Source organism: Cervus elaphus, chromosome 28, assembly GCF_910594005.1.
Source record: "Cervus elaphus chromosome 28, mCerEla1.1, whole genome shotgun sequence".
In the NCBI taxonomy this organism is placed as follows: domain Eukaryota; kingdom Metazoa; phylum Chordata; class Mammalia; order Artiodactyla; family Cervidae; genus Cervus; species Cervus elaphus.
In genome coordinates this window covers 12,093,277-12,120,972 of record NC_057842.1, presented here as the reverse complement: position 1 = coordinate 12,120,972, position 27,696 = coordinate 12,093,277, and the positions used below count along the sequence as shown (strand labels likewise).

At 42.1% G+C, this 27,696-nt stretch overlaps 1 protein-coding gene across 1 annotated transcript in view; it reads right to left on the bottom strand.

Moving 5' to 3' along the window:
• Nucleotides 1-27,696, bottom strand: part of COL19A1 (collagen type XIX alpha 1 chain) — a 417,920-nt gene that overhangs the window by 101,770 nt on the left and 288,454 nt on the right. Inside the window, exon 16 of the mRNA XM_043890428.1 lies at nt 7,246-7,299. Coding sequence (XP_043746363.1) covers nt 7,246-7,299 — 54 coding nt within the window. The remainder of the gene's footprint in view (nt 1-7,245; nt 7,300-27,696) is intronic.

Below are 27,696 nucleotides of genomic sequence, written 5' to 3'. Positions count from 1 at the left end.
ACATCAAGGCTGTATATTGTCACCCTGCTTATTTAACTTATATGCAGAGTACATCATGAGAAACGCTGGGCTGGAAGAAGCTCAAGCTGAAATCAAGATTGCTTGGAGAAATATCAATAACCTCAGATGTGCAGATGATACCACCCTTATGTCAGAAAGTGAAGAGGAACTAAAGAGCCTCTTGGTGAAAGTGAAAGAGGAGAGTGAAAAAGTTGGCTTAAAGCTCAACATTCAGAAAACTAAGATCATGGCATCTGGTCCCATCACTTCATGGCAAATAGATGGGGAAACAGTGGAAGAAGTGTCAGACTTTAGTTTTTTGGGCTCCAAAATCACTGCAGATGGTGACTGCAGCCACGAAATTGAAAGAAGCTTACTCCTTGGAAGGAAAGTTATGACCAACCTGGATAGCATATTAAAAAGCAGAGATATTACTTTGCCAACAAAGGTGTATCTAGTCAAGGCTATGGTTTTTCCAGTGGTCATGTATGGATGTGAGAGTTGGGATGTGAAGAAAGCTGAGTGCCCAAGAATTGATGCTTTTGAACTATGGTGTTGGAGAAGACTCTTGAGAGTCCCTTGGACTGCAAGGAGATCCAACCAGTCCATCCCAAAGGAGATCAGTCCTGGGTGTTCATTGGAAGGACTGATGCTGAAGCTGAAACTCCAGTACTTTGGCCACCTCATGTGAAGAGTTGATTCATTGGAAAAGACCCTGATACTGGGAGGGATTGGGGGCAGGAGGAGAAGGGGATGACAGAGGATGAGATGGCTGGATGGCATCACTGACTCGATGGACGTGAGTTTGAGTAAACTCTGGAAATTGGTGATGGACAGGGAGGCCTGGTGTTGCGATTCATGGGGTTGCAAAGAGTCGGACACGACTGAGCGACTGAACTGAACTGAACCATTACTTTGATGCTGAAACCAAAGAAACCACAGAAAAAAGAAAATATATCTGATGGATACAGAAGCAAAAACCCTTTAAAAATATTAGCAAACTGAATTTGACAATATATAAAAGGGATCATAAATCATGAGCAAATGCGATTTATTCCAGGAATGCAAGGGTGGTTCAATAAACACAAATCAATATGAAAGAACACATTTACAAAAGAAAGATAAAAATAATTGGACAATCTCAATAGACACAGAAAAAACATCTGATAAAATTCAACATCCATTCATGATTAAAAATTCTCATCAAAGCTGTTGTAGTGGAAACATATCTCAACATAATAAATGACATTTATGACAAACCTTTATCTATCATTTTAGTGACTTAGTGAAGTCGCTCAGTCGTGTCCAACTCTTTGCAACCCCATGAACTGTAGCCTACCAGGCTCCTCCGTCCATGGAATTTTCCAGACAAGAGTACTGGAGGTTGCCATTTCCTTCTCCAGGGGATCTTCCCGACCCAGGGATCGAACCAGGGTCTCCCGTATTGCAGGCAGACGCTTTACCATCTGAGCCACCAGGGAAGCCTGGTGTTAGAACATCTTACTCAAGAGTAAAAAGCTGAAAACCTTTCCTTCAAAATCAGGAAGAAAATATACATGCTCACTCTTGCCACCTCTACTTAATGTACTAGAAGTCCTAGCCACAGTAATCAGACATGGAAAAGAAATAAAAGGCATCCAGATAGGAAGGAAAGCAGTAAAACTGTCATTTTTTGCAGATGACTTGATACTCTATATAGAAAACCCCAAAGTCTCCACCAAAAAACTATTCGGACTAGTAAATGAATTCAGTAAAGTTTCAGGATATGAGACTAGCATAGAAATGTGTTGCTTTTCTAAACACTAATAATGAACTGTCTGAAAGAGAAAGCAAGAAAGCAAATTTCATTTAAAATAAAAAAAAATATATAAAACACCTAGGAGTAAACTTTAACTGAGAAAATGAAAGACTTATGCTCTGAAAACTCCAAAACAATAATTAAAGAAATTGAAGATGATACAAAGAAATGTAAAGATCCATATTCATTGATCAGAAGAATTAATATTGTTAAAATGTTATACTACCCAAAGTAATCTACATATTTAATGTAATTGCTATCAAAATATCCATTACATTTTTTTTCCACAGAACTAGAACAGATGATTCTAAAATTTATATGGAGCTGTAAAAGACTCTGAATAGCCAAAGTCATTCTGAGAAAGAAGAGTAAATAATAATCATAGGCGATTAACAATATTATACTGATTTTAGGTATAGTATATGGCACACCTATGAAAGTGAAAATCACTCAGTTGTGTCTGACTGTGACCCCGTTGACTATAAAGTCCATGGATTTCTCCAGGTCAGAATACCGGAGTGGGTAACCTTTCCCTTCTCCAGGGGATCTTCCCAATCCAGGGATCACACCCAGGTCTCCTGCATTGTAGGCGGATTCTTTACCAGCTGAGCCACCAGGGAAGCCCAAGAATATTGGAGTGGGTAGCCTATCCCTTCTCCAGGGGATCTTTCCAACCAGGGAATCAAACTGGGGAATGCAGGAGGAGTCTTTACCAACTGAGCTATCAGGGAAATCCACTAATCACCTATATGTCAATAATTTTTTTTTTTAATTTTGTAAAAGCATTCTTGGATGTGAGGATATGTCCTTTGTTTCCTTGTGGGAAATGGCTAACATAATCTATAGTCAGGCAGGTGGAAGGCTCAAGGTATTTCAACTGCCCTCTGGAGGGTATTCTCTGGAAAGATGGAAGTTTCCAGAAATCTGCAGGCTGCAGAATAGGAGACAGCCATCCCTATAGGCTTCCAAGAGTCAAATGTCAGCAATTTCCTATGGCTCAATCTAATAAAAGAGACCAAGGACTTGAACCCCCTCACAGGACATGGGGTAATTAACAATTCCACAGATTAGTCCTTAGGAATTTAATTCCAAGCATGAGGGGACATAAGGTTCAAAAAAACCTGGTTATCTATTATTCACTGAATTGTGTCCACCCCCGTCCCCTCAATTCACATGTTAGTCCTAACCCTTAGTATTTCAGCATGTGACCTCACTTACAAGTAATTTTTGTTTTTTTTCAGAAGTAATTACTTCAGGTGAGGTCATGCTGGAGCAGGGTGGACCCCTAACTCAATGTGACGGTATCTTTATAAAAATAAACTTTGGACACAGAGACATGCACATATGGGGGAACACCACCACATCAAGATGAGAGTTATGGGGTCACAAGCCAATGAGCCACGAAAGCAAGGCCTGGAACGCACCTCTTTCAGCAGCTTCAGAGACGGTGAGGTCCTGCCAACACCTCTGGAGCTCTGAGGTTACACGCTTCTGATGGTGAAGCCACTCAGATTGTGGCGCTTCGTTAGAGCAGTTCTAGCAAATTAACATGTGGCCTAAGAGGGCTGTGCTCCTTTGGAAAGAAAGGCCAAGGCTGGCTTTACATCCAGCAACTCAGGGCCTCACAGAACACATTTCACCAGGTCTGAGTGTGGTTGTCCATGGAAGGGAGGAGCAGACCCAGGTGAGTGTCAGGATTCTCTACGATAATGCTAAAAATCCAAAAATCCATGTCTGTGCCCAGCTCCATGTTCTCCAAAGCTAGTGGATCCTTTGGCACTGGGAGGGGGAAGGCAAAAAATTAGGAGTGAAATTATATCTCTAAACCTTCTAGGCCCAGAAGGGTTTCCTGTAGTGCCTCCTAGGAAGCCTTCACATTCTGTGCCATCTTTGGGTTTAACTCACTGCTTGGAGAGATCTTGAATTTTGATTTTGGAGAAGTGTTTTCTGTCCTTTCTATTCTGTGCATGTGAAAGTGAAGTTGTGATTTGATACTCAAAAGGAAAAATAGATTATTTTGCTGGTAAATAGGTTTTTTTGGATCAACGATTTGGAGAAGTGAAGGCTGGAACTGGTTGCCAGGAGGCAGAGCATCCATCTCCAACAGATGAGACTGATTCTCTGCAAACTACACTGAGCGTGATGATGTTAAGATACCAACTACACATTTTCCATGTGGATCTTTAAAACACAATATCAAATGTAAAATCTGCTGGTACGTGGCCTCCAGAGAGAACACGTTTTTTTCCCTTTCCAATCTAGATTGTTGTAAGGAGCTCTGGTTCCGACGGCTTTAGCAGTTGACAGAGCCTATCAAATTTTTATTACAATCCCCAGAGCTGGAGACAATGCAGATCAGTTTACTGGATTGTGAGCAGATTTTCCTTGAGGGGAAGAATATGCTCAGCATTGTTGCTTCTTTGCAAACAGTCTTGCAGGATGGGAGCAGCTGTTCTGCAAATTATTTTTTTGATGGAGAGGGAAGTCTACCTTTTACTCATTGTATCCTCAAGAGAGTAGGCAAAAATGCATAGAAACACACTTTTGGAATTGTCCCCATCTCCCTCCTTGGGCTCTCTGTTCCTGGCTTCCTTTTTTCTTCCCTAATTCCATTCTTGATCGGTGCTGTGAGAGGAGAGGGCTTTTTATGCCTGAGTTTCTTCCTTTGATGATAAGGAAAGTGTAGAGGAAAACAGCAACTCTCGTACAGGGGCCAAAGGCAATTTCTTTGCCTTTGAGGATTCCCGGTGCAAGGGAATGAGCCAGGAACTCTTTCAGGTGAGAATAGAGAGGGGAGGTGTCTCAGTGGTCTGCCACCCATCCCTCGGGGTAGCTGCTTCAGCAGAATCCTGGCTGCAGGACGGTTGGAACTACCGCAAGCTGAGGTGCTGAGGCCCAGGACTCAAAGGCAGATGTTATGTCAATCAATGCCAATTTAGCCAGGAAGATTATTTTAACCTTGGAATGTCACTTTATGTGTTTCAACAGAAGGTTCATTACTTAATCTCCAGGAAAGGTTCACTCAGGGCCCAGTTTCTCTCTGGGCTTATTTGGACAGCCAGACCATCAGGCATGCAATGAATTGCAAATTGAAACAACTTCAGCATCCCCAGTAGGTAGGGGTGGCATGGGGTAGGTGTGGACACACCAAGTGAAAACCACAAATCACTCGCCGTGGCATGTTTGCCCCTTTATTTTGTGGAGCTGAGGGTGAGGAGGCTGTGGTTACAACCCAGAAAGGGAGTCAGGATAGATGTAGGTTTGGGGAAGGTGGGCTACACCTCCTCCATCCATCCTGCAGGCTGACCTCAGTAGAACAGCCTGATCTCAGTGCAAGACCCTAACTACTCTCAGAAGGAAACAGTGGAGCTTTTGGAAAGTTCCCTTCTATTAATTTCCAGGTGGGTCTAAAGACTTCTGATGTTACATGGTAACAATGTTTCATCTGGGGAAGAGAAGCTAAGCTCTCCCCTCTTTACACAGCCATGCTCTGATTCTGAGGTCATCTTCTGAGCACAGGTGGACTAAATACCTTGAGCCCCAGTCTTCTAAGGGTAGTAACAACAGCCGGAGTTCTCTTAGGTGTTGCTGTTGTTTAGTTTCTAAGTCATGTCCACTGTTTTGCGACCCCATTGTAGCTCTCTAGGGTCCTTTATCCACGGATTCTCCAGGCAAGAATGCTGGAGTGGGCTGCTATTTCCTTCTCCAAGGGATCTTCCTGACCCAGGGATTGAACTGTGTCTCCTGTGTTGCAGGCAGATTTTTTACTGCAGGGCCACCAGGAAAGCCCTCTTTTAAGTGAGGCAACAGCTAAATTCAAAGAACTGGTTTGCTGTCGGGAAGATTCTCCACTCACCTGCCCTGGTCAGCCCTATTTTGGCGGAAATAAAATCTTAAAGTTAAAAAATTTATGTTCTCAACTTTAAACTCTAAAATATAAATGCACTATATATCTTCATTTAAGGGAAAACTGACTCATTGGGAAGATAAACTATATATAGAAGTGGTGTTGAGAGACTTGTGTACAGATACGAGCATTAAAAGCTGTGCATCTCACAGCAAGTATTCAAGTAGCTAAGTAGCAACTTGGTAAATTTTATGCTAAGGGTGGTAGCAATATGTTGTAGTCTTCAAGTTTTTAGCCAACATTGTGACATCAGAGCAACTCATTCTCATTATTTTGAAATATTTACACTAAACCCTGTTTTGTACCAATAGATGTCATTACAGAAACACACCATATCCTAATTGATTAGTTTTAGATATGCTTCTCTCACTGTTTTTCATGGAGGCCAAGGCTTATGGTTTTGAAAAGCTAGTACAGATAGATCTATTCAGAAAATATTTACTAAAGAATCATAAAATATACCTCAAACATTCTTCCTAATATACATTAGAATAATGAACATTGCTTTCCATTTTCCCTGGAAAATCCAAGTAAATGAGAAAATTTAAGACAGGATTATTCAGGAAGTGGAAGAGACTTTCCACGCTTTTGATTTTAAATTTATCAGCCACAAACAATCCATGTCTTCATGGTGAACTTAATCTGATGAAATAAGAATTGGGGCTTTGAATTAAGTAGCGTGTCATTTAACAAACATTTTTCTGATCACCTGCCGCTTTTGAGGGCTCTGCTGGCACGGGCATCGTGTTTCTTTGGGATTTTAAACAAAGGAGCAACAGCAGTCAACAGGAAGGGAGACCAGGAACACAGGAGAGACATAAAGGGGAATGTCTTCAAATCTGCAGCTTATCAATGATAAAGTGTGATGTTATAGGGGATCTGAGTCAGTGGCTGGAATGCCCCACACAAAGTGATCAGATCCCAAATGTGATGGATGATGAGTCACTCGATGGTCTCACTTGGGGCTCTAAGTCCCACTCGGTTGCTCACACCTATTCTTCTCCATCTGCTGTGCTTCCTTGCAGAACTGGGGGCAAAGCTCTCGGGTCCTTCCAGATCATATTCCATCCAAACCAACTGTAATTTAAAACCTTGGGGAAGTTAAAGTGGCTCCTTCCTAAAAGGTGGGAGATTTCAGCCTTGACCTAGAGTATATCAACCTTTGTTTGAGATTTTAGTGTAGCACCAGGTAGTTTGGTAAGAAATCTATCACCTGTTGCACTAACCAGAGTTCTAAGAAAGTAAATAACCTCTTTCTGCCCTCAGGGAAACTAAACATATAACGCTATCACTGGTGAAACATGGTTTTGCATTAAGTTTTTTACATGAAGTTTTGAAAACTTTGAAATGAATTTTTTAAAAATCCTGGTTTTGTAAAAAGATGCTGAGCAAAATAGTTTTTTGGAAATATATTTTAATTATAGAAAGATGTTAAGCACATGTGATTACGCTTCAAGGTCTGAGCAGTTAGCAATTATTTTTCAAATATAACATCACATAAAATCTCTGTATTTCAAGATGTGAGTGAAAGAAACCATACCTTGTGATAATATCCATCAAGAGTCTGTGGCATTCCTTGTACTCCAGGGGGTCCCTGTATTAGAAACAAATCAAAGGCATATATAAACATTTATCAAAACAATGTATAAGTAAATAACATGCCTAAGAATTCTTGAAATCTTACAGGTAAGAAAAAGGAAGAGTCCGTTTAAGTCAAGTATTCTTATTAATAGAGAATTACATGGACATTAACTTATCAGGTCCTCAAATATATTTCTAGGTTAAATCCTACATGAATCCAAAGAAAGGTCCTAACTGGGAACATGTAACATATTACTAGACAGTCAGTCATCAGCATATTCTTTATTGAAAGGAATTGTACCCATAAAACTCCTCAAGGAAAGAGCTGAAGAGCTCCAGTTTATTGTTGACACTTCTTAGAAGCCTTTGATCAATGTGTTATAGAAATAAATTTGTGCTATCCATGTGTTATTAACTTAAAAAATAAAGGAAAAGCAGTTTTCTTTTTTCCTATTGCTTCTTTTTGAATTAGTTGGATAAAAATGGGCTGCCCATGAACCTTCAGGCCACAAAAAGATATTTGCTATATAATGTCAGGTTTAAGACATTTAAGTACATGTGGTTTTCAGTTGACATGGAGATATTCACAAAGCACTATGCTGAGCTGCAGGCAGATACAAAAGAAGTAAAGAAAGCAGTATCTCCCTAAAACTTTCAGGAAGAGAGAAGGGGGGCACTTTCTGAGTTTTTCAAGGATTACATTTTGGGGAGAGGGGTATAAGAAAATGCAAAGATTAGCATGATTTTAATTCAAGTGGTTCAGGCTAAGATAGATTCAGCTGTCTAAGAAAAGAGACTGCATATTTCACCTACACTTCAAAAGCTTCTAGGAGGAGAGAAAGTGTTAGAGAAGCAAAGTTCTCACAAGGTAAGATGCCACAAGACCGTGACTGAGCAAAGCAAAGTCAAAGCAAAGTCACTATTATACAAAGATTATTATTTTAAAAAGGGAACAAAAGCTTTGAAAAGTGAAGAAACATTTTAAGAGGCAAGCATTATGGAGAACAATATGGAGGTTCCTTAAAGAAGTAAAAATAGAGTTGCCGTGTGATCCAGCAACCCCACTCCTGGGCATACTTCTGGAGAAAAATATAATTAAAAAAGATCCATGCACCCCGATGTTCATAGCAGCATTTTTCACAATAGCCAAGGCCTGGAAGCAAGCTAAGTGTCCACTGGGCTTCCTTGGTGGCTCAGATGGTAAAGAATCTGCCTGCAATGTGGGAGACCCAAGGTTGATCCCTGGTTCAGGAAGATCTTCTGGAGAAGGGAATGGCAACCCAAGTGTCCACTGACAGGTGAATGGATAAAAAAGATGTGGTACATGTACAACAGATATTATTATTACAATATTATTCAGCTACTGAAAGGGGTGAAATAATGCCATTTGCAGCTACATGGACGGACCTAGAGAGTGTCATACTGAGTGAAGTCAGACAGAGAAGGACAAATATCAGATGCCATCCCTTATATGTGGACTCTAAAAAAATGACACAAATAGACTTATCCACAAAACAGAAACAGGCTCACAGAGAACAGACTTGTGGTTGACAGGCGGGGAGAGGGCTGGATTGGGAGTTTGGGATTAGAAGATGTAAACTATTACATACAGAATAGATAAATAACAGGTCCTACTGCATAGCACAGGGGGCTATATTTGATATATCCTGTGATAAACCATAATGGAAAAGAATATGAAAATTATAAAAATAAATCACTTTGCTGCACACCAGAAACTAACCCAACATTGAATATCAACTACAATTTAAAAAAAAGAAATATTTTAAGAAACATTTGCTATCTGTACCCACTGATACAGGTAATACCTTAAGTATACTGAAAAAGATTAACACTGGTCAACATTTATGACAGGTATTTCTTATGAACAGCCTGTGACATCTCTTCTAACACAAATCCTTTGCTTGTGCCATTAAACGTTAAGGACAGGAAGATGTAATGATAGATGATGGAATCAGGGTGGTGTAACTCGTGAGAAAATAATAGGCCTTGTGAGGAATGGAGCTTACTGCAGTTGGAAAGACAAATGATGCTGTTACCTTGCTGGAATCAAAACAGAGCTAATGTCAGAAAAGAATTCTCAAGGCGTTATATATTTTTCAGGTTCTCTTCCCATCAGCCAGCTTTGCGTGATGTATTCTAGGTCAGGTAGTTGAAGTGAGGAGGAAAGCAATCACTGAGTTGGGGTTATTTCACAAAGTGTCCAGCCAAGAAGGTGCACGTTAGGAACTCATTCTTGAAACTCAGCAGACAGGAGACTCCATACACATTGATCCTTCTGTAACTATTTTTAATGGGGCAAGCAGAAATCTTAGATATCATATATATCTAGTAGTAGCCACAACAGGTAGCTTAGGGGTATATGCATGGTAGGCATTTGGTGAATGGTGAATGTTTATTGATCATAAGGCCAATTAGATCAAAGAATAGTGATGTGGTGGGTAAATTTAGTTTCAGACACATTCATCTTAACTAAAAGTGAAAGGCTGAACAATTAAGGTGCCAAATATAGCAGAGCAATTAATAACATCTCTCAACTAGAGCATAAGAATCAATCAAATAATAATAGCAGACATTTACATAGTATGTATTGTGTGCCAGGCATTACACCAAGGGTTTCCAATAGACTAACTCATTTAATCTCTACAATGACACCACAAGGTACCTACTCATTATTTTCAATCCAAAGGTACAGAAAATGAGCATTTGGAATGGTTAGCTGGCCCAAGGTCACATGACTGGTAAGCGGTAGGGCTAATATTAAACGGAGGCAGCCTGGGTCCAAACTCACTTTTTATTTACTCTACTCTTTTAACGTAAAGCAGACTCTCAGCCTAAAATAATCTTGGGGGTAATTTTTTTGTCATGTTGACCGTGACCTGAAGAATACAGGGTGTTTGATTGCTCTTTCCTGTTTTACTTACAATACTAAAATTGAAAATAAAACAGGCCAAACTGGACTTAGCACTTCACATGAGGGAGCACCGTGCCTGACACAGTCTCTGGGGGCAGTGCTGCTGGAGGGCTGAGCGAGGCCTCTCTCTGTGTCCCAAATCTATCTTCATATATTCTCTCCAGTCATGATAAGGAGATTTTGTCTGGCTATCCCCCTAGATAACGCCCTATCACAACTATACTCAAAATGCATCTCATCTTCCTTTGCAGAGCCTGACCAAGAAGGTGGTCAGAGGGCGCTGCAGAGGGCCTCTGGAAGGGTCTTGGAGGACGCAGCGTGGTAGGGACCGCACAGTGCAGGACGGGTGGCATGGTGGGTGAGGACAGTAGAAATAATGGGATGGGGCTAAGCTTCTAGAAAAGTGGGTGAGAACTGGCTCTGGTCTTTCATAGACCGGTTATCTGCCTGCGGCATGCACCTGTTTTCCGTGAATACAGAATGCATTCTTCACCCAGAAGCCTGTTCCTGTGGGTGAGCACACCCCCCCACCCCCCAGGGCAAGGCAGGGGAGCCCAGGGCCGCTCTTCCCTCTAAAAACAATAGCAAGAGCAGAGCTGGCCGAACAGGGTCACTGGTCAGCAGAAAAGTCTGAACAACATTATTCAGATACCCACAAGACTGATAAACCTATAAAAGTCACTTCCACACTCTGTCATGTCCTGTTCTTGCCATAAAATGTCAGACTCATACAGCCATCTTCCAAATGAGGCCAGCCAGAAATTTTAGGCTCTGGGGCTTCACCTGCTGATGAGCACTTATGATGACTTTTTTTCTTGTTCTTTCAGTCCCTAGGATACTTTGGGTAGCACAAATTCCAAACATAATGTAACAGAGATTTACAGCTAACAGTCCAGCCTGCAGGCAGCACTTCACACAAACTCTCCCAGAGGACAGGAAAACCCTGCGGCGACTGGCAGAAGAGCCGGGACTGGGGCCTCCGTCCTGCCTGACTACAGTCAGGGCTGAAGTGCCTCCCCGCGCTGCTCAACCTCCATCAAGACGGGGATAGTGACCACAGAGAAACAGCATGCACGTAAATGCCAAAAGCAGTCTTCTGCTGACTGTCAGAGAAACAACACAGACCCCGGGGTCCTGGAATCAGTGGTTGCCCTATAGCCACATCCCCTAGAGATGTGCTATTTTTCTATTTTCCATGCTGATACAAAGCATGGCTAGAGGAGAGCCAGACTCATTTGTTTCCAAGTTTATTAAGAGCTGTCAGTCCTGTAGATCATCAATAAAGCATGAGGAGGAAGACGTGAAAGACACGTGTAAGTGACTAACCCTCAGGCATCACATGGCGTTAGTAGCTGCTCCTGGGTGCTCAAGAGGTGACTTTCTCTGAGGAAGATCCCCTGGAGGAGGGCATGGCAACCCACCCCAGTATTCTTGCCTGGAGAATCCCATGGACGGGGGAGCCTGTGGGCTACAGTCCACAGGGTCTCAAAGAGTCGGATATGACTGAAGTGACAGCATACAGGCATGGCAAGGAGATATGCTTGGATAACTCAGGCCCAGAAGAGGGGCCAGCCATGGAGGGCATGTCAGCCTTGGCTAATGTTCTCAGGGGCTCTACTAGGAAAACCAGTTGAAGGTTTATGGAGAAGAAACCTGTCCCGACATCCTGTCCCTGACAATGACCTGCAGCACAGTTATATGGATATCATGGCTACATAACATCTGTCTCATGCCACTCTGCTGCTGCTGCTAAGTCGCTTCAGTTGTGTCCGACTCTGTGCAACCCCATAGATGGCGGCCCACCGGGCTCCCCCGTCCCTGGGATTCTCCAGGCAAGAGCACTGGAGTGGGTTGCCATTTCATTCTCCAAGGCATGAAAGTGAAAAGTGAAAGTGAAGTCGCTCAGTCGTGTCCGACTCTTAGTGACTCCATAGTCCGCAGCCCACCAGGCTCCTCCGTCCATGGGATTTTCCAGGCAAGAGTACTGGAGTGGGGTGCCATTGCCTTGTCCGATGCTACCCTGCTTCGCTCTATTTGTGTTGGATTGGGATACACAGGACATGTGGGCTAATGTGATAATTACACAACCACACAGCAGTTTTAAAACACTCATGAACTCCAGCGAGACACACCTGTTCAGTACCCAACTGTGCTCACGTGTTAATTATTGAGCGGTTTATCAGCCTCATGTGGGGAGCGACCCAGATGCTGTTTCGTGCTGCGAAGAATTGGACCTGGTGTGAAGAAGTCAATGAAAGCTGCATTCAACTTGGGAACATAAACTGTTAGTGGTCGTTTAAAGCTTTTTTTTTTTTTTTTGCTAACACCTTGCTAGAGGTGGAAGACAGAGAAACAACATAATGTCGGCCACCAGCATCGCTGGATGCTACTGTGGAAAATGATGAACTGTTGGCATGATCACTTCTTGGATTTCATCCCGGGCCATAGATTCCCAGTGTTTGAAGGATGGAAGGGTTCTCTGTTAAGGCTGCTTCAGTCCTGATGTTGGCTGCGCGTTCGCTGTTCAGCGGTTCATGTAGTACGCGGAGCTCGAAGAATCCGCTTTTGCCTTTTTTCCCCTCCCTGGTCTTTGCTGTGAGCCCTCTGTGCCCATCAGGGCTGGGCCTTTGGGTTAGCTCCAGCATACCCTCAGCGCTCTGAACTGAGGCCTCTGTGGCTCTTCAGTCACTCTGCTTCCTCCCTGGCCCTCTTCTGAACTGTTTTCCTTCCTCCTCTTCTCTGAAAGCATCCTTCAGTTCTCCAAAACTGCTGACGGGGCCTCCATGCACCATCTGGGTACTACTCATGTCTGCACACCAAAGCTCTTCAGGATCTCTCATCAGGAGCTCCTTTCAGGATTCACAAACACATATTTCAGGTTGTGCTCAACTGCTTTCTGGCCTTGTGGGTTCCCAATTAACTTTGCTAACAACCTTTGAAATATCAAAACCCTAACTCCATGAAGAAAGTTGTACTAATCAACTTTCTTCAAAACATGCTAAAAAGGCAACTTTGCTATAAGGAGAGATATAATAGAAAGTTTGTTACTGAAAACCCATTTGGGTTAATTTTCAAGAAATATTTTAAATTTTCTAGTAGCTAGTAGAAAAGGCAGAGATGGGGAATTATTTTTCTGATATTAAAAAATGATTAGGAAGCCTAACCTCATCCGCAGGAATGGTAAGATGAGGCAATATTTCAATAATACAATAATTTTGGGAAAGTTAATGTTGAGTGAGTTTTTCCTCATATACATCAATATATTTTCATTTATAACTTTATATATAACTTGGTGAAGCACCTTTACACTGATTATGGTGGTTTGAGTACATGTCGATCTTTTCAGCTGGAATGAAAAGTCCTTGAAGATGAAGAGTTTCCATTTTTTAAATCTTATCATACACATAGTACCTCCCCCTCTCCATTTGCTGAATTTAACAGAATCTTTTGAAAGAAAAGTTTTTAAGGTATAGCCAGTTTCTCACTTGTTGGTTGTCATTTCAATTAGAAATGGTAGCAACCTTAGCAATGGTCTTGCTGCTTTCTCAGAAGACAAGGCCAACAGATTCAGATTAACGTAAGAATAAGGCTAAATTATTGAAAACAAAGTTGCAGCAAGCTCCACTTAAGCAGAAAAGAGCTCATGGATGGATTTTTGACCAGAATTACAACATGGAAAGTTGTCTCCTAACACTGACAGAAAAATCAATAATACTCTTCAGAAAATCTTTGGGCAATCAATTTCTTTTTATTTTAAACACACATCCTTTTATTTATCTAAGTATTTGCTCTAAATGAGTTTTTTCATTCTCTTGGAATTTAATTAAGTTAAACAGTGGTAATTTTAGAGTAGATTATTTTTCTGAGAATGCTTCTGCTACAAATTTTTAGTGGCTGAAAAGATAACAACACTCCAACCCCCATGCCCCTTCCTCTACCAAACTGCAAAGTATGATTTCTGAAGCAAGGAGGGGATTCATTCAGTGTTTATACTATAGTTCTATTTTAACACAGAGACCTCAAGCTCTTCTTCATAGGATTAAAATAGGGATGTGGGTCAGATAGTACATATTTGGTGAAATTTAAGGTTCCTAGGAGGGGGCTCTTAATTCTGAAAATGTCTCACCTACCTTCTGGTTTATGCCTAAAACTCCATAAGGAAAGACTGGTTTATTCAGTGTTGGGTTTCTTCATGGACTCAAACACGAATATTCTTGGGAGATGTTTCATATTCACACAGCTCAGGCTGACTCTAAGTAAGTTTTCATTTATATTTTCTCAGATGGTAGGGTCATGTGACTGCAAAACATGTCACCTTATTTGATTCTCATAAAAACTAAGTGAGATGGATATTTTCCATCTGACATGAAAAAAGAGGTTTACCCCCAAATCACACAATAAACAGGTGGTAGAACCAAGTCTAAGAGTTGTGCTATTGTTGGTGCATATGGTCCTATGGAGAAGGAAATGGCAACCCACTCCAGTACCCTTGCCTGGAAAATCTCACGGACAGAGGAGCCTGGTGGGCTGCAGTCCATGGGGTCAAAAAGAGTCGGCACGACTGAGCGACTAACACTATGGATCATTCAGTAGGTATTTCCTGAGAGCAAGCTGGATGGGGAGAGGAGAAAAGGAGAGGAGTGAAGGGCTGGTACGTGGAGGTGGGATGGCAGAGACAGTGCCACGGGAGGAGATGGCACAGGAAGCGGGTGCAGATCCTGAAGACTGCAGCTTCTCAGCCCCAGCCTGGGGACTCACCTTCTTGCATGAGGTTCTGAGAAATGGAGTTAAGTCTTAAGACAAACTCGGGCTGTCAGAGGTGGGACTCAGAAGAAAATCTACATGAGAATTATAATCAAAGAACCTGGCAAAGCATCAACATTTTTGCTTTAGAATTGGGAGGGCCTGGATTAAATCTAGGAAAGAAAGTAAATAATAATGAGCAGATGGCAGAAGATGACAAAATGGGATAATGACAATAATAGTCATAAATAACAATAGATATCCTCAAAAAGTAATAACCGTGTGGCAGGTATATATGCTATGGCATTTTACTCTTACAACAATCCAATAAAGTACAGATTAACCTTATTTTTCTTACAATAAAACGTTAACTAGCTTACCCAAGGTCATACAACTAACAAACAAGAATTAGATTTCAACCCAAGTTGGCCGGACCCTGTGGGGGTCAGTTTTGTTATTTTAACTCCTCTATCAGCCTCACAGTGAGAGGAGGGATGACAGGAAGAAAAATCGCCTTAAAGCTGGTTAAAAATATCAAGTAGGGCGTTCAAGCGTAAGCCATAACAGATCTATTCACGAGAGACAGAATCCACAAGCCCCAAGCGTGGGGAGCTCTGGGACATGGTGTTGATGCATGTTCTCAAAGCCGTGGACTACAAGGAGAGATGAAGAGGGAAGTGGGCAGGATGGGGGAAGGTGGGGATCAGAGAGAGAAGCCACAGGCAGATGCAAGGAATGCTAAAATCAAAGAGAGCTTAGATTAGAGGGGGATAAGGAGAGGCAGATTTCTGAGAAGAAAAAGGAAAGAAGCTGGCAATCTTGGTCATCATCTCAAGTAACTTTAAAACACTGAATGACACCAGATGCTGGGTGGAAACTTGGCATGTATGAGATGGTAGAAGAAAAACCCCAACATGGTCAGAGTTGGTGGGAAAAGACTACCTAACCAAGAGATAAGACTGCTTAGGGACCATTTTGATTGGCTGACCATTCCTAAGAGCATGAAATTGCAGCGGAGAACAGTCATGGGAAAGAAGTCACACTTAGTAAGAAGATGAAATACCCATCAAGTAAGACTACAATCATGCTATTGTGTTTTTGTGGAAGAGAGATTTGTGTATCAGCATGTGGGAATCGAAAGGATTCAAGTGATGTGGCAACACACTGGTTCAGGCATTTGTCAAGGGCGTCTTCTGGGGGCTCCCCCTACGAGAAGGTAAGAGCAGCTTTGTTAGAAGCCAGCAGCCAATGCTTATTCTGGGTGAACCTCTGGAGTTTCGAGAAGCAGTGATCTCTTGTCTCAGCCATGTCCCTGCCGTCCCCCTGAACTGCCCCCCTCAAGTAGCATATACCTGCATTATACTTAGAAAGATCAACAGCTCCTAAGTGTCTGTCTAAGTTATTGCCAGCAACCCTGGTTTAGAAGTTCAGAAGCAGCAGGATTAACAGGTGAGGGATTGCAGTGAAGGCAGCTTCTGGATCCTGAATGAGAATTTTTCACATCTGCCACTTTGGACATTTTTCAAACTCATCCCTCTGGGTATTCCAGGAGTGCTCACTTGAGCTGGGCTCATCTCTTCTGGCCTGCACATTGAGCTGTGTAATTGAGGGAACTCAAGCAGAGGCAGTTTATGGTTGTATGAATAAGCAAAATACTCAATATGTGACCTGATTGTTTTCCAAAATTGCACAGTCCCTGGTTTTACTTGTCATTCTGGAACAGGAGTGGGAGGATGAGGCTGTGACAGTGAATGCATTCAATGGGTGTAATTAACCCACTTCATAAAAACAGATTTTCTAAATTATGCTGTGAAGCTCGGGAGGTTTTAACACTTTACTTTCCAAGTGAGGAAAAAAATCATTTTTAAAGGAGTTAATTTTCCCTGATACCATGAAACAAATCCATCTAACTGGTAGACAGCCCACTGCATTCCTGATAGAGTGCATTGTTGGGAAATTGTTGGCTGATTACTATGCCATGATAGAGAAAAAATGATTCCTTCCCTAATGCTGTGATTCTGCTTATCCATCCATAAAATGTTTCTTACTCATCTCTCCTCAGTGTGTTCTGAAAAAGCAAAAATATTATTTGCCAGCTTCCTGTAATCTAACGAGCAGCAGGGGTCTGGAGAGTGGCTTGCCTCCCCACAGAAGCAACATCACTGACCCCGCACAAGGTGATGAAAGCCACAGGGGCGTGAGAACTAGTAAGGATGGACGTGGGGAAACAAATTATCTGCATCCAGTGATGCATCCCCCAGTGTTCACATCAACAGAGACCACATCTGGGGGACAGCCGTGCCTCCACGGCTCCCTGCTGCGACCTCGGGAATCTCTCAGTGAGTGTGCCTCTCAGTTTCAAAGAGGGGCTGGCTTCCACAGCCTGCACCTATCAAAGCTCTGAGTTTCCATTTGCCATAACTGGTAATATCCACTCTCTTTAAAAAGGCTACTGCTGCTGCTGCTAAGTCGCTTCAGTCGTGTCCGACTCTGTGCGACCCTACAGACGGCAGCCCACCAGCCTCCACCATCCCTGGGATACTCCAGGCAAGAATACTGGAGTGGGTTGCCATTTCCTTCTCCGATGCATGAAAGTGAAAAGTGAAAGTGAAGTCGCTTAGTCGTGTCCTACTCTTAACGACCCCATGGACCGCAGCCTACCAGGCTCCTCCATCCATGGGATTTTCCAGGCAAGAGTACTGGAGTGGGGTGCCATTGCCTTCTCCGTTAAAAAGGCCAGTGCACGTCAGTCCCAAACTCCCTAACTATCCCTCTCCCAACTCTTTTCCCCACAACCCTAAATTTGTTCTCTAAGTCCGTGCTCAGTGTTATGCAAAAACCTAAATGGGAAAAGAATTTGAAAAAGAATAGATACATGTACACGGATAACTGAATCACTTTGCTGTACATGTGAAACTGACACAACACTGTCAATCGGCTATATTCTGAAACAAAATAAAACTTTTTTTTTTAAAAAAAAGAAGTGTTGCTGGGATGACAATGCTTCCTATGCAGAGAAAACTGTGATTTCCAAGGCAGATTGCTGAAACTTAACGATAGCCAGGCAGAAGACACTGGCTTGGGCACCACCAAGCTGCTGGAAGCCAAGGGCATGTGCCAAACTCAAATGCGTGGGGACATCCTGGACAACGTGAAGTGAGGTTTTATTTTGGGGGTGACTGTAGCTTCCACTTTCAGCTCAAATATACGACATCCAGGTTTCTTTCTGATCTGCAGGTTGTACTAATGCTGAATTTGCAAATGACATTTCTTGGCTCAACTGAACTGCATGGTTACAGACAGTACATGAAGGGAACTTCTAGAAAGAAATACTTAAAGATTTCATTTTTGAAACACTTGGCCCCATTCTACAAAGGATTTCGGGCAAAAGAGAAGATGCTGACACTCTAGGCCACTGAAGAAGAAATCAGTGGTACTAACCTCAGTCTATCCCACTGGATGCATTTTCTGTTTTGTCAAAGAGATCTGGAATATTTCAAGCATGCTAACATGTAGAGAATATAATATGATAAATCCCATGAATCCACAATCCAATGTTGTTGACTCATACCACCTGCCATATTTGCTTTAGATCTTTTTACTTTTTAATGAAACCACAGATATAAATGAAGCCCCTTCAAGTCTTCTTTTCTGCAGAACTTCCTCCCATGTTTCAGGTCCCCCAGGTAATGCTGAAAACTTGCTGCTTCTCTACTCATATAACTTCTTTTCTTCTCTCCTTTGATGGAAATAGTTTCCTAGCAGGTTGTAGATGCTGTGCAGAGAAAACCAACTAAATGGATTTAGCTAAGCCCCTTAGTTCCCAAAGGGCAGACTTTCCTTATTGTTAAAATGGAGATAATCTTTTCTTGCCTGTTTCATAGAGTTATACAGTAGTGAAATTAAATACCGTATGGAGATACTTTTGGAAACTATATCATCAAACACAAATTATAAGATATTTAGGAAACAAGCCTCCCTGTCTGAATATTTCTCAAAGGCCAATCAGATTTATTAAATCCTTACTGTTTACCTACCACAAAGAAACAGTATTTAATCCATGCACTGAGCCAACTAATAACAAGTTTGGTAACCATATATCAAGGATTTCAAACAGACTGTCCCATCATTGCTATACACAACGCGTGTCACTCAGAAGTCTTAGTAGTTGGTTTCAATAACATGACCTGGAATGAAAAAAAGGAGTCAGTGGCTATAAGAACGTAAAATCCTTTTCTTCCTGAGTGTATTTATAATTAGTAAAAAAAAAAAAAAACTCAGGCAGTCAGAAAATGGCTAATAGTGTCTCACTAATGCTGTTCATGGGGAGAAAAAGAGAGGAAATTAGGGTATGGTACCCATGTGCCAGGTTTCGCATTCCCAACCTGAGACCCCAGCTGCCTTGCACGCATGTCTATGGATTCTGTGGCCGCACAAGGTGACGGTGGAATTTTAGCAATGTTGGCAACAGCTGTCTTGTCTGGGACCATGACCCTGCTGGGGACAAGTGGCAATAAAAATGATTAAATGACCATGTCTTCATTTTAGAGGTCTTTATTTTTAAATCCGAGGAAGTCATCTTATTTTTATTAAGAATAAAATTACTATTCCCAATGACACAGATAAATGGTTAGGTTCATTTCCTCTGAAGATACTATCATTACAGTACATGGCCTTTAGTTGTTTAATAGGCCAAAGAGACTAAGGTTCTTTGCTGAAAGGAAAACTGAAAAATGGAAAACCCTGGTTGGTTCAAGGTTTGTAGATGAACGTTAAGGTAAGGAAGCGGATTCCTGTTGAGACATGATGGATCTCAAAATGCCCAGAGTCACACACAGAGAGTTTTAATAAGAAATGAAATGCTTTAATTGGACACTTTTGTCATCCACTTCATTCAGCGGTCCAAAGTATGTTTGGGGTACTGACTTCTTACAGAGGGGGACCTTGCTATTGGCTGAAACATTAACTTTGCATCTTGAGTCCTCAGTGTATAGGAAATAAGGTTGGACATGAAGACAGGAAGGGTGGGGATAGTGATAAATAACAGGGCACAGATTCAGGAAGGCATCGGTTTCATGGTGTTGCCAGAGCATGTACTTTCATAGCTATAAGTGCTCATCTCACCGAACCTGCAGCCTATCAGGAAGGAAGCCTTAGGTCTAGGTGCAGGGAAGAAGGAAGAGTGACTTATATGTGACGAGAGTCTCCATCTTGAAGGAAAAACATGGTGCCCCCTGGATTTAGGCTGGGGAGAAATGAAGTGGGCTACTCTCAAAGCTTTGCCTGTTTCCTTGTTTTCTCAGCAAACAAATCTATTCCTTGTCCGTGCAAAGATTGAAAACGATGTGCTATAATGATGATGCCTTTGGTGTTATCAGTAGGGATAATTTCATCACATCAAAATAAAAATCTAATCCCCTAAGATAAAAACACATACAGAGACCCAGAATAGGGAGATGTGACTGGCTGATTACCTTCCTTGCCACTGATGACCCACCCCTCAACTCCTTCAGCATAAGGCCAAGTCACCCAGCTCCAAAGCCCCCTCTGATGCCATTCTTCTCCCGGCTCCTTTCTGTTTATTGAAGCTGCAGGCTCCTTGCCACCTCAGGCCCTCTGCTCATCCTGGTCTTTCCAGTTGGAAGGTTCTTCATCCTGGCCTCAGATGGCTGGTTTCTTCTCAAGTAAGGTCACCCAGATGCCACCTGGTCAGAGATGCCCCCTGGACCACCTTAACTAGAGCAACGCCTCTTCCTTCCCAACCACTCGCATGGCACCCTGTTTATTCCCCACAGGACTGCATATTAAGCTGACATTGTTCTGTCTACCTCCGGGACTGTCTCTTAATCATCCCCAGCCCACCCACGTGCCAGAGGGTAAGTTACTAAACGTGGAGGCCTTGGGTTTGTCTGTTGCTACAGTTTTGCTTCTAAAACAGTGTGTCCTCAAGGCTTGTAATAGTGATTAACACATGGTAGATGATCAATGAATATTTGTTGGATAAATTAATTCAATTTCACACCCTAAATCTACTCTTTTAACCATGTTCAAAGGATTAGATCTGATAGAGTACCTGAAGAACCTAGGACAGAAGTTTGAACATTGTACAGGAGATGGTGACTGCAGCCATGAAATTAAAAGACGCTTGCTCCTTGAAAAAAACTATGACCAACCTAGACAGCATATTAAAAAGAGACATTACTTTGCCCACAAAGGTCCATATAGTCAAAGCTATGGTTTTTCCAGTAGTCACATGTGGATGTGAGAGTTGGACCATAAAGAGGGCTGGGTGCTGAAGAATTGATGTTTTAAAACTGTGGTGTTGGAGAAGACTCTTGAGAATCACTTGGACTGCAAGGAGATCCAACCAGTCCATCCTAAAGGAAATCAATCCTGAATATTCATTAGAAGCACTGATGCTGAATCTGAAGCTCCAATCCTGTAGCCACATCATGCAAAGAGCTGACTCATTGGGAAAGACCCTGATGCTGGGAAAGACTGAAGGCAGGAGCAGAAGGGGACGACAGAGGATGAGACGGTTGGCTGGCAGCACCGACTAAATGGACATGAGTTTGAATAAACTCTGGGAGATAGTGAAGGACAGGGATGCCTGGAGTGCTGCAGTCCATGGTAGCAAAGAGTCGGACATGACTGAGTGACTAAACAACAAGTGCTGTGTGACCATAACCTCCAGGACTGAGCAAGGACTCATACCCTAAAGGTGAAAGAAGCTCTACACTGAAGTTAAAATGAAAATAAAAACAACATGGTTGTATATATTTTAAATCCTATCGTTGCTTTAGAAAAAAAGCATAAATTCCACTGGAGTCAGCTCCCACAAAACTCATGCTGGAGTTTTATAAGCATGTTACAATAGGTCAGCATTTTAGACCCTGAGCTAGGGCCTTTCACTTCAAGAGGGCATCAATTGACATTGAAAATGACTGTTGATGAACTGGTGCATGCGTGCTCAGTGACTTCAGCCATACCCAAGTCTTTGCAACCTTACGGACTGTGGTGTGCCAGGCTCCTCTGTCCAAGGGGATTCTCCAGGCAAGTATACTGGAGTGGATTGCCATGCCCTCCTCCAGGGGATCTGCCCAAGTCAGGAATTGAACCTAAGTCTCTTATGTCTCCGGCATTGGCAGGCAGGTTCTTTACCACTAGCGCCACCTGGGAAACCCTGATGAACTGGTATTTGTATTTAAAATATAGGATAAGCATAAGATGTAACAAAACCCTGAAAATAAAGTTTGAAAATTGTGCAGCTTTATAATTAAGCCTCATACACTGCAGAGTTTCCAGACATTGTCTCAACATTCTTTTCCTAGAGCTCTTCCAGTGGAAACAGTAGAGGGAGCTGCTGCCCCATGTTACAAATTATGTGAATTTCTCTTTTCAAATAAATCGCAGTGCTGAAATGTGACACATGTGAGCCCACTGCTCAATTCTCTTACCACAACAATGAAACAATGCACAAAGACAATACCAGGAAAAAAAAGAAAAGAAAAGAAATCAAGAACTCTGCCTGCAACCGAGGGGAATAATAACACATTTTCAAATTACTGCCGTTTTTAATAAACATGTCTACAGTGATGATGAATGAGAAGTGAGGCAAATGTCAGAAGGTGGGCTCAGATGTATGGCTTTTAATGACTCATTAGTTAAATGCTCTGCCCCGCCCCACTGCCGGCTCCTCTGCTCTTCCTTCTAAAGGAACAAAAACCCAGAGTACTTGGGAATAAACTAAGGCATTTTACATCCTGAGACTCTCCAAGCCTCATCCTAACACAAGGCTACTATTTTCCATTCTTTATGCTGCTCAGATGACTGGAAGGCTTTAAAGACAAAGAAATTTTTTTTTTTTTGGAGAGTAAGTGAGGATGGCCGGGACTTAGAGAATATGACATCTAATAAAATTCGGCAGCTCGCCACAGATGAAGAAGTCCATGAGGATGTCAGTTCCACAAAATAAACCAGGGGAGAAAAAGACCTCCCTGTCGATGTGCCGATAGCATCGCCTGATGGGAGTACGTTGTGTGTGCCTTCAGGAGCAGGTTTATACATCCAGACAGCTTATTACATACTCATTCACAGAGCATGCAGTCTTGCACATGAGCAATTCACTGACAGACATTTCAGTTTGGGTTAACTGGATTTTGAACATAAAAGTTCAAAATAATATGAGTGTATTTAGGGTATGCTTAAGATAGAGATTTACATTTCCAAAAAGTTCTTTCACATACATGGCAGGTGACTCTCGCAGCAACTGTGGGAGGCAGATGAAGCAGGTGCTATCATTTCAAGTTTATGGAAAAGGAAGTGGAGACCTGGAAAGGTCAGATGAAACATCCCAGAACATCTACTCAATCCCAAGGCACCGCAGTGCTGGGCTTTCACATGGGAACATCAAGTCCTGTTCTGGGTATGCTTAAGTAAGGCTGACCCCTAGTCCAGCTGCAATGCAGAAGCTTGTCTTTCAGACCTGGGATCTAGCAGAATAAAGGTAGCTTTAGGGATCCATTCCTGGGTTTCAACCCCTACTTATACTCAGGGAAGATCTCCTGGAGAAGGAAATGGCAGCCCATCTCAGTATTCTTGCCTGGGAGATCCCCCGGACAGACAAGCCTGGTGGGTTACAGGAAGGGGTTGCAAAAGAGTCGGACATGACCTAGTGACTAAACCACCACTTACACTTGAGCCGTCCCAGTCAAGTTACTTGATGCGTCTAAGCCTCCTTCACCCCACTGTAAAGCGAGCGTCGTTTATGCTCTCACAAGAGCTGTGACGATACGGCACTGGCCGTGGAGCACCGAGCACAGAGCAGGTGCTGTGACTGCCTGTCCAGACTCATCCTGCTCCGTCTGGGGTTTCTGCTCTTTCCTTCCCCAGGCAGATGCTTAACGGCCTCGTGCTTCCTCTCTGAAAACCTGCTTTCAATCATAATCTTAGTGGATTTGCAGGTACTATCAATCCAAGGCATCTCGACCTACTGGTTTCCCTCCAATGAAGAATATTCATTCAAACTAAGATGAGAGAAGTCACTTGGAATTTGGGAGCTTTCCTTTGTATAGGAAAGGTCAGCTCTGCTTACTAACAGGAAACTGGACCAACATTTTATAAAAAGTATGTTCATCATAAAGGGTTGTTGCCAGCTCTAAGATTGAATCATTGGCTCCTCAATTATAGCATTCCAATTGAGAATAATTTTGTTATACGCAGATTACATGCATGTAAACGTCAACTAAAGCTTTCTCAAAGAGAAAAACAATTTGCTATTAAGTATGGAAAGCTAAGTTGGAGTAATACATATGACTTTGATGAAACAATAATCTTTTTTTGATGAAAGAAAATCTAATAACATTAGTTCAAAAAATCTACTTTTAGTAAATATCCCTTTATTAGAATTTTTTCCCCTAGGAAATGTACTTTCTTAGGGTGAAAAAGGTTTTCCTTCCACACACACAAAGTGGTGGGAAATTATTTTTTGTAAACAACTTATCTTTTTGGCAAAAAGATAAGTTTCTTAAGAAAGTAAAAAAAAAAACCCCACAAATTTGGCCTCAGAACACAGAATCAAAAGTAGAATGGTTGGTTACAAAGTTTTAATTATGTGAGATGCTTCAGGCCATTCAAGATTTCTTTCTTTAATTTTCTAAAATCTTTGACACTCCCCTGAGTGTCAAACAACACTGCCTCTGATTTAGGGAAGATTTAGGGAACATCTCTTAAAGCCTTGGAGGGAAAAACATTTTCTTGAAGAAACTGAGCAAAGTATGCTGTTATCCAAGGGTCCATGCCTCCTGAAAACTCCTATTCCTTGGTTCTTTTCAGACATCCACAATGATCAGAATAAATCAATAAAAGAATTTCCCCTAACTTTTCTGAAGGCTAATTGCTCAAACACATGTGCTAAAATTGTATACTACACTATTCACTTATTTGAGGGACATTACATATTATTTGATTATTGTTCGATAAGAGAGAGCTAATATTTTTTCTGTTTCACACAGTCATGAGGCAGTGTAATATGTGCTTTAGGAATCTCACAGGCAGCCAGCAGGGTGAGTCAGACGCCATCTCCCAGTCTCAGTTAGAAGGGTCTTGGCTCTATCAGCCTTCCCTTCTTTCTCTCGTTACCTTCCTTCCTGCTGTGAAGTAGGGCTCAAATCACATACAGTATAACATGGAAAAAGACAAATAAATGAAAAACATTTTGATCTAAAAATGCCCACAGGTAAAGGGGGACATCTCTCAAGCTACATGTGAAACTGAAAGTCGCTCAGTCGTGTGTGACTCTTTGTGATCCCATGGACTATACAGTCCCTGGAATTCTCCAGGACAGAATACTGGAGTGGGTAGCCTTTCCCTTCTCCGGGGGATCTTCCCGACCCAGGGATCGAACCCAGGCCTCCCGTATTGCAGGTGGGGCAGATTCTGCCTGCAATGCAGGATACCCTGGTTCTATTCCTGGGTCAGGAAGATCCCCTGGAGAAGGAACAGGCTACCCACTCCAGTATTCTTGGGCTTCCCTTGTGGCTCAGCTGGTAAGGAATCTGCCTGCAACGTGGGAGACCTGGGTTCAATCCCTGGGTTGGGAAGATCCCCTGGAGAAAGTTAAATGTAAGTGGTAATAAAATACAAATGACTGTATGGGACATGCTGACAGAGATAAAAGATACTCTGCTGGCCTTTTAAACAGTAAATCCTATGAGAGTTGCGAAGGATCTCACTCTCTCAACAATCCAACCACTTTCCCCCTAGAGTCACCCATCAAGAGACCTGTGCCTGGGACTCTCCACTCCGAGCTCCCACAGGCTCCTCCTGGCTTCCTGGGACTTGGGGCACTCCCAGCCGGTCTGCCAGGACGCTGCCCAGGCTGGACCCGACCTGTCAGTGTTGGGGCCACAGCTGCCCAGGTTCCTGGGGCTCAGAACCTGTGCTTCTGTTACGGCTACTTCCCTCCGTCAGCAGCACCCAGCTTGCTCTCCCCTTGCCTTCTATTTGCTTTACTGGACAAATCTCCCCGATTTTAATATTAGCAGAACAGCTTTATCGAGGCATCTTCTGTGTGTGTGTTCAGGTGCTCAGTTGGGTCCGACTCTTTGTGGCCTGCCAGTCTCCTCTGTCTATGGAATTTTCCGGACAAGGATACTGGAGTGGTTGCCATTTCCCACTCCAGGCTATCTTCCCGATCCAAGGATTGAACCTGCATCTTTTGCATCTCCTGCACTGGCAGGCAGTTCTTTTATCACTGACACCATTTGGGAAGCATAACTGATATACAAAGACTTACACACATTTAATGTGTACAATGTGTTGCATTTAGACAGATGCAAACACCTGTGACTCAATCCCCACAACCAAGGTAACTGATACATTCAGCATCTCGCAGGGTTTCCTTGTGTCCCTTGTGTGTCTGCATGCGTGTGTATGTGGTAAGAACACCTAAGGTGAAATCTACCTTCTTATTGAAATGCACACTACTATATCACTAACTATAGGCACTACGCTGTACAATGGATCTCTGGAAAGTAACCATCTCACAAAACTGAAACTTTACACCCAGTACCCCACTCCTCAGGCCTGGTAGTCACTACTGTATTCTCTGCTTCTACAAGTCTGACCATTTCAGAAATCTCAGAAAGTGGAATAAGGCAGTCCTTGTTTTGGTGACTGGCTTATTTCACCCAGCATAACATCCTCCAAGTTTACCCATGTTGTTGTGATGAGCAGGAGTTTCTCCATGTTTTTAAGGCTCTACCTTTATGCCTCAGTTGTCAATTCCAGAAGGAAACCACCTTGGCATTATCTTTTCTAAGTTTTCATCCTCTAGTCCCATTTTCTGTGAGCTAAACCTAAATATGTGAAAGGCAAGGACCATATCATATCCATTTTTGCAAACCCAGCTCTTAACAGGGTGTTAGGCACAGAGTAGGCCTTAAATAAATGTTTAATAGTTTGCAAAACTATTAAACAATGTGAATTAAGGACAGGTTAATTTTTTATAAGCCCATTTTATGAAAATACTAGTTAATATGATCATGAAAGGACTGATTTGGGAAAACTCTGATCATTTCTAACCAGTTGGGAAATAACAGTCCTCTTGCTAAAGTACATTATGTTTAGAAAAATTAAACATGAAGATGGCATATAAAAATTAAACATGAAGATGGCATAAAAAATGTGGGTAGCCAGGTATTTCACCTCTATTTTCAATGCTGCTCTTAACTAATTCCTACAAGAATGACCAGGTGCTTCATGGGACTTTATACAGTATGGTGGCAGGCATGACATACCAACCAATTCAACCAACCATGTAAATAACTTTAAAAATTCAAAAGCTGATAAAAATGCACCCCAAGATAGAGTTTGATAATACTTGTATCAGAGAAAAGAAATTTTAATCAACTAAAGGAGTTATCCTAGAATTAAATTCATGTTGTAAATTGTATGGCAGAAACCAACACAACATTATAAAGCAATTATCCTCCAATTAAAACAAAACAAGACAAAAGACAAAGAGTTTCCATGAACCACAATTCTTAAACAAAAATGAGCTGATGGTATAGTCTAATACTTTCAAAACAAAAGCTAACTGTGAATAAGAACCTTTTTGGGGGGCATGGATTCTTCCTTATTTTCCAGTTTAACAAATTGATATTTTCTAATATTACAAAGGATAGTAAACCATTTTTCTTTCAAATACCATGTACTCAGGATTTAATGAACACT